This window comes from Trachurus japonicus, chromosome 3 (genome assembly GCF_045865225.1).
Source record: "Trachurus japonicus isolate A0001 chromosome 3, Traja_1.0".
NCBI lineage: Eukaryota > Metazoa > Chordata > Actinopteri > Carangiformes > Carangidae > Trachurus > Trachurus japonicus.
Window position 1 is genome coordinate 22,224,709 of NC_140909.1, and position 12,608 is coordinate 22,237,316.

Below are 12,608 nucleotides of genomic sequence, written 5' to 3' on the forward strand. Positions count from 1 at the left end.
ATGGAGAGAAAAAAAGGTAATTATGTTTTCAGCAACAAAGGGGAAACTTTAGAGAACTGTTATTTTCATCAGTTATGTAGCAGCACAAACGCTGTCAGTCTCATAAGCCATAGTTCAATCGAGGCTCCTGAAATGTCCATAAAACATCTGCCCACTAAAATGTCTCCATCTGTACACAATTAGTGGAACTGTGAATGTGTTACATTTTTCGGCCCTCTGTGATTTAGATTATATCTTAGATTAGATTAGATTTAAATTCACTAAGAATCCTGTGAGATGTTGTCAGTGCTAACATCATGTTTCCTGTCTTTTATTCGAGGTATTGCTTCATAACAAGAGATATGTGTGGTTTTAAGAAGGTACAAAAAAATCTCAGAGTAGTTTTACATCTCCTTTCTCTCTTCTCTCTGGAGCTCTAGCAATAACAGGTCAATGAGCAAATCAGAAGAGAGGAGGCTCTGAGCCTCTCTTCTGATTGGCTCACTGTTTTATTGACTATTTTCTGAATGACAAGATAAAATATAGCAAATTTTAGGTTAACACTCTGAAAAGCCGAATCCTGAAGCGTTAGATGGTGGGTGGTGTGGCTGACAGCTGTGACCGCTTGATTGTGACATCACAAAGTTAAGTCCTGATGGCCTATTTTAAAGCCCAGTCTCTGAATGCAGGCTGTATGTGTTTCTCTGTGGACTAAGGCTTCAATATTTTCATGGTCTTAATATAGAGAACATAGAACTGCTTTATAATAAGTAACAAAATGACAATCTCACTTCACACAATATGGAACCTTTAAATATCTGCACTGCCTTGAAGATGATTAAGTATATTTGGAAAATTGGTGTGTGCTATTTCATGAAAGGATTACAATTAAAGAAATTATATCACAGCTACTAATCCTAGCAAAGCTTGGTTACCTCATCATATTAGGGTCTTCTCATTTGCTGTTTAACAGGGAGATTGTGTTGATGTTCTTTAGAGTGAGAGGATATGTGTCTTGTTTTCCATTTATACATGGTTAAAATACAAGTTAGAATCATTGAAAAGCTAACTGTTGGAAGATAATCTTCAAATCATTTTACTTTATAAACGTAACAATAATAATCATAATAGATTGTCAGTGTAAAACTTGAGAAACTTTGATAATTTGTTGTTATATGTTTCTTTAGCAGCAAGTTGAAGTTCCTACTGTAAAGCCATATCACATTTAATTGAGAGGTTTTTTGCAGAACATTTACTTGACATTTGTACAGACACTCGGCAAGAGTATCTGCCTGTCTGCCTGTAGATGGACATGTCTCACTGCTTGGCAGCACAGCTCACTCTGGCCACTGGAGGCCAAGTAAGGCAGTGATGCAGTAAATGCTGCGGTGTGAGTAAGTGTGTGTGTGTGTGTGTGTGTGTGTGTGTGGGCTGATCATCCCCAGGCCTGGTTCAGGTAATGTAGCGGAGAGGAGGCTAAGCTTCCCTGACACACACGCCTGGATCACAGAAGCTAGCAGGCAGCCGCAGGGTATGGTTTGTGTGTGTGTGTCAGTGTAGGTATGTCACTGTGTAAATCACTATGTTGGTGGTCATCTCTGTGATTTACCAACATATCTATCTGGGTCTAAAAACCTGACAACTGTCCATGCCGATTAAGTCAAAAACTCACAATTGGGTGAACTGGCCACCATCTTAAAAAAATGTCACAAGTTGACTTCTCTCCACACGTGGTACTGATCACTGAGAAAGACTCCGACCTGTGCACTCTGAGCTCCGGTGTTAACGAAGTGGCTGCACGTCTAAATGAGATTTAATGTAAACATCGCCAGTGCTCACCTTGACTCACAGGTACCAATCCCTCCAACTCCACTTCATCTGACCCTGACTTTGTGGTGTCTCAGCACTTATCGGTCAGTCATTTGCTTCGTTCAGCATTTCCAATCTCATAGCATTAATAGTGTTGAAGACTCAGGGCCAGATTTGTTTCAGATACAGTCTGCACCCACTGACTTTTGTGTCATTTATCCAACAGGCACAATGGAAAACCCTGAAACTTTGTCTATCTTATGAGGCTGTTGTGAATGCCAAAACAGGAATTATGTATTTAAAAAGGGGATCAAGCAAAGTAAGGATGATTGTACAATTTTTCATTTTTTGTTTGTTTATGTTGATTCAATATTAATTTTTGGTCTTCACAAGTTCAGTAGATTGTGAAATATGGCCACACAGTCCAAAATTCTTCTTGCAAATTAACTGTCTGATAATTTCATGGTATATTATAGTGTATATAGTATTTGTGTTTTCAAGTAATCATGTTTTGTCCATCGCTCTCATGTGCCAGACAAGTCTAAAAATACAATTCCCATGAGCCTCAGGCAGCATTTGTATGGAGAAGAATCAGTCAGAGGCACGAATCAGAAAGGTTTGGCATTCAAGTCACTCTGTTTTTGGAGTTATCAAAGAAATTTGGCACCGTAGCTGCTGAGTAAAAACGCACCCAGAATTTAAGAGCGATCTGATTTTAGCTGCAGATTGTGTTTCCAGTTTTCTCAGTCCTGTAATCCTTAGCTCTCGCCCACTGTTTTTCAGTCATGTGACAGAATTTCGAGATAAGTGATTGGATGCTTGTTACAGATGGAGCACATTGGACCTTGGTTACAGCTCACACTTTATTCACACAGCCCAAAGCATTCTTTCCCACTCACAGAAACTCATATCAGTAACACTGACTTTTTCATATCTGGAAAATTAAAGGATGGTTTTGGCATGGAAGAGAAACTTTTTTACAGTTTTCTCCAGAAATCTCAGTGACAACTCATGTAAGCGAAAGCTCTGCTGATGAACTCAGGTCATAAACTGAAACAAAGAGACTGAGGAAGATACAGAAGAACTAAGTTTCAATATCTGTCTTTGAGCTGCTGATTAATAATCATCACAGTCTTGCCTTCCACACTGTTCACTCCTGTTCCTTCCATCATTTGTCACTTCACTGTATGTTCAGTCAAAACTCTACGCTGAAATGTAGCTGCAAATAGTGCCTGTGTCATCTGTTTCTTAGGAAAACAGACAGCAACTGCCAACAGCTATTATGGATGAGCCCCAAAAATACCCAGAATGCAACACTGAGTGGCAATGATTCCCAAGCCCTATTGGGATTCAGAATTAGTTCAAAATTATTTATTTCCAAACTTCAGATCTGGGTAGGTTACTGTACTGAATTGTGGTGATGAAATTATTTCTGAGAACCCTCCAGGTGTTTGTGACTCTTGTGGAGTTTTTGTGACTTCACATTTTCACTCAGTTACAGTTGGGTCTCTTTAAAAGTTGGAAACAAATGGGGCAACCAATAGGTTTACACCCAAAATGTATGGCAACATCATGTGTGGAGGTTTTATTGAGAAGGTAGGAAAGGTTGAAAAATGATGATGGTCCAAATCATTTTGCTCTGAAACCACAAAGTCGTGGTCCCAGATTGCTGGACCCCACTCTATATCTGCTCCACTTCCAGCAGAAGGGGTAGGGACATTTTCTCCCAGAACATCAGAAAAAAATGTCAGCAGCAGAGCATACAGTAATACTTATTACTGACATGCTGAGTGTCTTTTTCTAAAGAAACATTATTGATTCCCTGCTGACAAAGATCTTTGAGAAAGATACTTTAAAAACTCACTGGTGTGAATCCCAATGTGAAAGCTGCTTAGACTGCAAGATGCTTTAGCTGGGAGGTAAGTTGGAAACATATTGATCAACAGGTTATCTACAGTATGGATCCATTTCCATGCAAACACACCTACACACACGCAGACAGGTAAAAGTATCTTCCATAAAAACACAATTACAACCCCATAAAACAAGTAGCAGTGTATCAGTCAGATTTGTAAATGCAAGGCAGTCTGCGGACGGCACTGGCGGCAGGCCTTGAAATGCTAGCAAATCAATTGAATATAGCTCTCACACACACACACACACACACACACACACCAGCCACAAAACTGAAAAAAATAAAAACAGAATTTTTTATTGGATGCCCAGAAACGGTCGGTGATCAAACTCCAACAACCAAAAGAGCCACAGTGATTTAGTGGAGCGAAAATCCATTATGGCTCCATCCAAAGGTAATGACTTCTTCAGGCCTTCCAGCTGATTCTCCAGAGCAAGAGTGGGAGGAGAAAACACACACACTTACTCTCTCTCTCTCTCTCTCTCTCTCTCTCTCTCTCTCTCTCTCTCACACACACACACACACACACACACACACACACACACATATATACAGGGGACAAATCAGCCATCTATCCAGAACAGCATGAGGTCTTCAAAGAGTCCACACTGACATCACCTCTCTTCTATTCTTTCAATCACTCAGTGACTAGTGGAGAAGGAGGTGTCTGGATCACGTACACCTACAGTCTGGCAATCCAAACTAAGACTGGATGGAAAACAAGATGAGCAAACAACATTGAAGCACAATTTTTGATCCCTCTTATTTGTTAATCACCACATGAAGATATAGAGCTAAGCATTAGGGCAGCAATGAGGTGGAACATGCCAGATACGGTATTGGATTTTCATCCTGCACACTATAAGCTGCAGTAAATCCTCCACACAAGACTGACCTTTATGTAAAAACGCTAGAATTACCAGCACTGATAACAGCTCAACCTGAGGATTTCCTCAACCTCCTGCATGCTTCTTTTTCCTGTGTTATTACAGTAATTCATACAACAACTAGTTACCATGACAAGCGGCTAATCTTGAACCACTCTGAGCAGACTGTATGAAAAATGCTTTTTCAGTCTCTGACTCATTCAAACGCTGAGGTGTCCTTGAGCCAAGCAGGTAATCTTAACGTATTGTATGGGGCAGTGAGTGTTGCTGGAGAACCGCGCCCTCCTCGGTGAGATAGCCCTGCAATGCAATTTTTAAAAAACGCCCTACAGTGTCCAAGAGAACTTTGGACCTTGCCATCACGGAGATAAATTACCTTCTTCACTGCTCCTACTTGGAGAGCACTGAAACTGCATTTGAAGCACCCTTCTGCTGAGAGTTGACTCCTACAGTAACAGCCAGTGCTGTGAGCATTAAAACATGCTAAGCTCTCACTGCTGCCAGCACTATGAAGCAGCGCCTCCTTTATATGATAGGGAGTGTAAAATTAAGGCAGTGCTCTAACACAGATTCCTGGTTCCTGAGTTTTACACCCAGAATCATATTGATTTTCTGCTGCTCCATTTACTGGACTGTGAACTACATAAAAATAACAAAAACAACTCACTGTTTCTGCAGGGTGATGTAGATATTAAAATACTTGGGTGAAAAACTTGTGCTCTGGCATCTTCCTGATAATGGTGCTCATACATCACTATGTATGATACAGTAAAGAAGCATCATTAGAAAACAGCTGTGACACCAATTAAATCCTCTCAGATATAAACACACAGGGTTAATCTGCCTTCTGTTCTGCATGTGATCTCCTGTTTGCAACATCTTGCTTTTATCATCTTTCTTGGATTTTGTTTGTGCACCAGTTTGTTAGTAAAGCTTAAATTCATATGACTCCTCATGACATTACAAACATATCTGTACAGCCTCATTAACTATTAGACTCATTGTTGATTAGAGACAGCTTTAGACCAGTGCAATAGGTTAATTGCCAACCCCTAAATAAAGGTTCTCTGCTGAGGTAAGTATCAAAGTCTAATCCTGTAAAGTAGCTAATTAAGAGGTGGCAGGAGCTAATGCTACTTTATACCATGGAACATGGTCAGAGGTGATTGGTCACAGAGACATAATATTAAAACATATTTTATTAAAGAGAACAATGAGCTAGAAGCTGAGAGAAACAAACAGAGGATATATGTTTTGTGCCTGTTTGCCACCCACACTTGAACCTGAGCCACAGGAAGTGAGCCACTCACTGTCCTCTCCTCTTTGCTCAGCTCTCTGTTCCTAGATCAGTGCTTCAACCGCTTTTTTCTCTTCCACAACGCCGACGCAACAGATATAAGCAAAACCTGGAGCTGACCCAAAATGAAAGCTCAGCATGCACAAAAGCCATATTAATCCTATTGAATTCCTCAGCATGATCGACAGTGCCTAGTCCACTAATTAATTCAGGATCCCCTCTGCAATCGCTCTACACAGCAGACAATTCATGAGGTGTGTGTACAGTGCACAGACTTCGTTTGCATGCATGCTGTCCTTGGGTATTGATCTAATTGTCTATATATGTGCATGCATGTGTATGCATGACTGCAAGTATATGGCCTTCGGCAGGATTCAACCACGTGCAAGATATGTGAGAAAAAAAGGGAGACGAATCTCTTGAGAATAAGACTAAAGCAGTGGTTCAGTAAGCATGCAGTAAAAAAGTAGGACTACTCAAGTAGCTGCATATGTACATTTTTTAGTGAACAAAGGTTTTGAAGAGAAGATTAACTGGGGGGAATGGAATCTGCACAATGACGCAACTGGCAGAAAGGGAAAAAAAAACAAAGCTGTCTGTCTTCCTAGCTGCTTGTCAGATAATCTGTGTAGTCTTACCTTTCATACCGAATTTAGAGCGTCGGCCATATTTGTTGATGAGAACAAAAAGGACAAGGAGGAGGACGCAAGCGAAGCCTGCCAATCCAACGGCGATGGAAACCTGGGAGAAACAAAATGCTGTGTCAGACTCTAGCAGCAATCAAAGTGTGTTCACATCTTTTTTTTTTTTTTCATCCAAATTTTGATCACCTTAAATATTGCATATCAGACTTTAATCCACTGTACTGTGACTACTGCTTTCTCATAGATTACAGGAGTCTGGAAATAGTTTAACAGCTGCCTGGTTGTGATGTATTCTAGATGACAGAATGTAATTTATACGTGATCCTCATCTAAAGCCAGATTTACTCTCAGTGCAGTTTGGGGGAAAAGTGCAGTAGCTACTTTAAAGTCTCGTGTATGATGTGATACTGAAAAAGCTGCTTTATCTGAAAGGCTCATCTGGCTGATTGTTAAGCAGGTGTTTCTGATCCAAAGTGTATTAATCTGGACATGTAAGAATAATTACCAAGTAAGTAATAAAAATATTAACAGATGGTTTTATTTTTAGCTTATACTGCACAGTTTGCTTCTCATCATCACCAACAGGATTTGATGCTCTCATGTTTTAAGCCACATTTAATAAACCAATAAATTACTGTTTACTTATCAAATTGACACTGAAAGGTCACCCAGCAACCCTACAGAGCTTCATTTTTTACAGACAACATTTTTAACTTATTATGGCAGGAACAGTGCGGGCGTAAAGGTTAACATTAAAGGGGCTATGATTTCTTTTAATGTGTTTATTTTACAGGGAGTGAGTGGTGGTGATGGTCACTGCCTAGACCTCCAGCCATTATTAACAATACAAAAGGTTAAAAATTCAGAGAAGTGTTACATCTTTATGGCAGACTGTATGTTCGTTCAGACTGGGGTCAGTAGCATGCTATTGATACAGTAAGTGACAGAAATAGAGGCAAAACAGTGGTGTTGCTTTCCACCACAGGTGACGGCTCTTGGTGAGGAAAGGCATCAAATTTAATGCAAACTTTCCTCCTGGACTGTTAATGCTTACCTGGTTATAGCAAAAACAAACAAAAAAAAACAACCTAAAGCACCTTTAGAAATGAATGAGTTCCATTTAAGTGATGTGGTGGCAGCATATGTTATGATGTATAAATAAAGTTTATTATTATTATTATTATGTTTCATTGTCATGGCTTTCAGGGACATTTGAAAAATGAGCCGTGACTTTCCTTCTGTGACAAGTCAAAATGTTTATAGGCAGAGCAAAAAATTCAGATTTCTCCTCAAATTGTAATGACATGCAACAGGCAGAGATCATTTGCATCATTTGCATGTTTGGAACAAACTCTCATAACTAACACATCTGTTGTACAGTATTTCCCCACAGTGTGTAAGCTGGGCCGGGCGCTATCAAACAATGTCATGTTTTTAGCCATCATGTGCATATTTTCAAACATCTTTTGCAAAAGTCTCATTTGTAAACATAAGGACAGCCAAAAACAGGGACCTATACCCGATTAGACATGTTAGCTTGACTGACGGATCTTTAAATATTCAATATGGCTGCTGCTGTACAACATAAGCTACTGCTAAACATGTTTTTTTTTTAACTTGTCAGAACAGGAAAATCACGCAGGTGTAATCGATGTCACTAACAATGGCTGAGTCCCATTTAGGTTGTCCCAGTAAGCCATTGCTTCCGATGGACCTTGCATGTAATCAGTGAACTGGAACTGTCACACCTCAATGACCGCAGCCATTATTAATCTTACTAATTACACTTTGCTGCTCCTGTTATGACACAGTTAAATGCGTACCATCAAAAAAAACAAACAAAAAAAACATTAACTGCAGTAGTGAGCATCTCTGTCTAAGTCACTAGCAGCGGTTTCAAGGAGTGTACAGAGTGGGCATATTGCATAATGCTTCTAAACAGCATCAGCCACTGCATGAATGTGTTACCATCACCAACACTATTAGTGTCCAGACATACAGCTTTGAAAAATGACTTGAACATTGTTTAGAGTGTTGTAGTCTTTGTGCTTCCACACTGCATGTCAGTGCAGTACAAATCCCTACAAGGGGCTTTGACAACTAAAGCTTTGCGTTGAAACACAAAGCAGCTCTTTGCAGAGTCCAGGGGCAACATGTTTAGCATCTGTTTCATCAACATCATTAAGGAAAAAACTTACCCCGAATGTATCTTCATCTGGCCGGCCCGATTCACCATCTGATGGCGTCGAAGTAACTGCAACATAAAAAAACAAAAACAAAACACAAAGCAGGCATCAGTTATTGTGAATAGGAATAAACCCATAATGGTTTCCTCTCACATGAAATTACAGTAATTATGGAATAAACTGAGAATGTTTCATACTTTATTTTTGTCTGATTTTTTATGATAATGAGTGTCGTGCCACTGTGCTATGGAAAATATACAGTATAAGAACAGAACGCAGTGGATACACTGATATGGGGTATATTTTCAGGCCATTATGGTATGAGCCCGTTTATGCAAAATGAGTATAACACTTACAAGGGTTAATGCACAGCTTAAAAGGCTAGCATAAGGTGACCTGATGTGCTCTTTAGTCTATATAATTGAAAGCCTATTTTCAGTATCTCAAGAAAAAAACCCAAATGGGTGTATTCATGTTTTTTTAACATAGGTTTTGTTGTTTTTTCCTGCAACTGTATGTCCTCATTTGCATGTCTCTCCTCTTAGGTAAACTCTGGAGTATTTAATATACACATGTTTTTTATTAAAATTAGATTAAACATGATACCTTCCTGCTGCTTTGTGCAGCTTGACACAATATAAACTACACTGTAATGTTAGAGGCAGATAAAAGGCTTTTGGTCTATACAGTCTGGCACCTGTCACAAGGTTCCTACCAAGGCCTGACATTTTCCATCCAGAGTTTCTGCCAGACTCAGGTAAGTGACAGAAAATATATTTTATCATAATTGCACAAAGGCATGCTTGTGCTTGTTCACACACAACAACACATAATAATGAAAACAAGCTGTTTGAGAGCTAAACACAATCAGAAAAAAAAAACTGAAAAGAAATCATACAGCCCTGAGCACCAAATGCTAAATTAGGGAAAATTAAATCAGCTGAAAAAGGCACTGAACCAAATCAAACCTGACATCTTCATTTGAAAAAATCTCACACAGATTTTCGACCGAAGTCAGGTAGAAGAGCTCTACCATCACCAGTAGCCCTATTGATGTCTTAAAATCTAATCCGACTAATTTCTTGATATTAAAATGCACCTCTCCAAACAAGAGGTTTTGGCAGAGCAGAGGTGTGAGAAGTTTAAGGAGAAGAGGACAGAGCGAGGGCCATGGAACGAAACGAACTGGTGTGAGGGAAACTCCACTCTACGGCCTCCAGCCAGGACATCAGAGACTAATTGTTGGCAAATTAATGGCCACATGGTAGACTGGCTGCCACTGGCTCAGACTCACACAGTACACTAAAGTGAATCGCTCTGTGTGTGAGAGTGTGTGTCCTAACTACCCCCCCCCCCCACCACCACACACACACACACACACACACACACACATCCCTGCCCACATCCTTCTTTCCCCTCCTCCCTCTACCCTCCTCTCTCCTCAGCAGCATTAATATCAGTCAACCCGTCAGTCTCCCTTCGACTGCTGGACTCTATAACACACCACCGCGATCATGTTTCACACTTTCATCACCTCAACACCTCTCCCTTACCTGCCTTGCTTCCAGAAACTGCGCGACTCTGTTAAGTGTGTGCATGTGTGTACGTGTGGCAACATAAAGTCGTTGCCTGCCTGATGCAGCTCGCCAACAGAGTCAGTATCCATTCATCTCTATGCCTGGCTGTGCTGCAGCTTTATAATCCATGGCTTATTAGAAAGAACGGCCTCATATGGAGATGGAAGAAGACTCTGATGACGGTCAAAGATCAGACCAGCCCACTTTGTTTAAGCTGTCAACAGTGAGTCTGTCACAACAGCCTGAGGCCGAGCCACACATTGCACACAGGAGATTTACGATGCAGTGTGAGAGTGGGCCAAAGCATGGCTGCTGCAAGACGACAGCACTTACCACTTCACAAACATTCACACATCACTAGCTAAAAGGGAACTAGCTTGTTTACAATGAAAGTGGTTAGTTAAAGGTTAGAGAAACAACACACCTACTGTATGCTGCCTGAGTTGCTGATACAATTGTCGATAAACAGGATGAGAAATATCTGGCATGTCCTAATAGCTGAATGTTATGACTCACAGCACTTGACTGCTGTGTTCATCGTCCCTGCCAGGGGTCTTTGTTGCACGTTGTACTCCCCAAATAAAAACACTACAATCCAAAAATAAAAATGTGCTCCATGTTTCTTGAACCCTGATGGTAATTATAGCTCCAGTGCAACAAGACTGACATGTGATCGTATCAGTAGTAACTCATAATTATTAATTCCAAGAAGCATTTCATACTTTTTTCTTTTGTGTGATTACATTCAAAGGTTAATTACAAAAAAAAAACACATGCACTGTGTAATACACTGTTGCCTATAAAGTTGGAATAAACACTGAACAAAAATATAAATCCCATTTTTCATGACCTGAACTCAAAGATTTAAAACGTTTTATGTTGGGACTACAGATGGAAATTAGCCCTAGTGGCTAAATCTGGTACAACCATCTCTTCTCTGTTCTTGATTAATGGTATTGTACATTGTCCCGTAATAATAAACTAAACTAAACTAAACTAAACTAAACTAATACACAAAATACCTGTTTCTCTCAAATATTGTTTTTTTTTTTTGCACAAATCTGTCTAGATCTGTGCTATAGCGCTTCTCCTTTGCCAAGTTTATCCATCCACCTCACAGGTGTGGCATATCAAGATATCAAGATAAGCTGATTAGACAGCATGATTATTGCACAGGTCTAAAATGTGCAGTTTTATCACTCAGCACAATGCCACAGATGTCACAAGTTTTGAGGCAGTGTGCAATTGGCGTGCTGACTGCAGGAATGTCCACCAGAGGCGTTTCAGAGAATTTGGCAGTACATGCAATCAGACCACGTGTAACCACACCAGCCCAGGACCTCCACATCCAGCATGTTCACCTCTAAGATTGTCTGAGACCCAGACAGCTGCTGCAACAATCGGTTTGCATAACCTAAGAATTTCTGCACAAACTGTCAGAAAATGTATCAGGGAGCCTCATCTGCATGCTCGTCGTCCTCATCGGGGTCTCAACCTGACTGCAGTTCGTCGTTGTAACCGACTTGAGTGGGCAAATGCTCACATTCGATGGCGCCGGGCACTTTGGAGAGGTGTTCTCTTCACTGTATAGGGCAGATGGCAGACAGCGTGTATGACGTCGTGTGGGTGAGTATGTTATGGACAACGAACACAGGGTTAGGGGGGGTTAGGGTTGAGTTAGGGTTACTGTGATGAGATTCTGAGGCCCTTTGTTGTGCCATTCATCCATGACCATCACCTCATGTTGCAGCATGATAATGCACGGGCCCATGTCGCAAGGATCTGTACACAATTCCTGGAAGCTGAAAACATCCCAGTTCTTCTTCCAGGCCAGCATAGTCACCGAACACGTCACCCATTGAGCCTGTTTGGGATGCTCTGGATCAGCGACAGCGTGTTCCAGTTCCTGCCAATATCCAGCAACTTTGCACAGCCATTGAAGAGGAGTGGACCAACACTCCACAGGCCACAATCAACAACCTGATCAACTCTATGCGAAGGAGATGTGTTGCAATGTGTGAGTCAAATGGTCACACCAGATACTGACTGGTTTTCTGACCCTGCAATACAATACAGTAAAACTGCACATAAGCCCAAGGCACACCTGTGCAATACTCATGCTGTCTAATCAGCATCTTGATACCTGTGAGGTGGATGGATTTTCTCGGCAAAGGAAAAGTGCTCACTTAAGCCCTATTCGCACAGGATTAGTAGTACCTGGGGAAGTCTGTGTTTCTTGCAGTGCATTTGCACGGGATAATTGAAGTCTGTATTTTACTCACATTTACTGACATCATTGTAAGGCCCGGATATG

General features: G+C 40.7%; 1 protein-coding gene across 3 annotated transcripts in view; it reads right to left on the reverse strand.

Moving 5' to 3' along the window:
- Positions 1-12,608, reverse strand: part of ntrk3b (neurotrophic tyrosine kinase, receptor, type 3b) — a 176,157-nt gene that overhangs the window by 72,041 nt on the left and 91,508 nt on the right. For 2 of the 3 annotated variants that reach the window (XM_085766841.1, XM_085766860.1), the window contains exons 9-10: positions 8,730-8,785; positions 6,526-6,628 (exon numbers count right to left, since the gene is read on the reverse strand). In XM_085766841.1, the coding sequence (XP_085622967.1) occupies positions 6,526-6,628; positions 8,730-8,785 (159 nt within the window). The remainder of the gene's footprint in view (positions 1-6,525; positions 6,629-8,729; positions 8,786-12,608) is intronic. The other variant, XM_085766851.1, reaches the window with a different exon arrangement.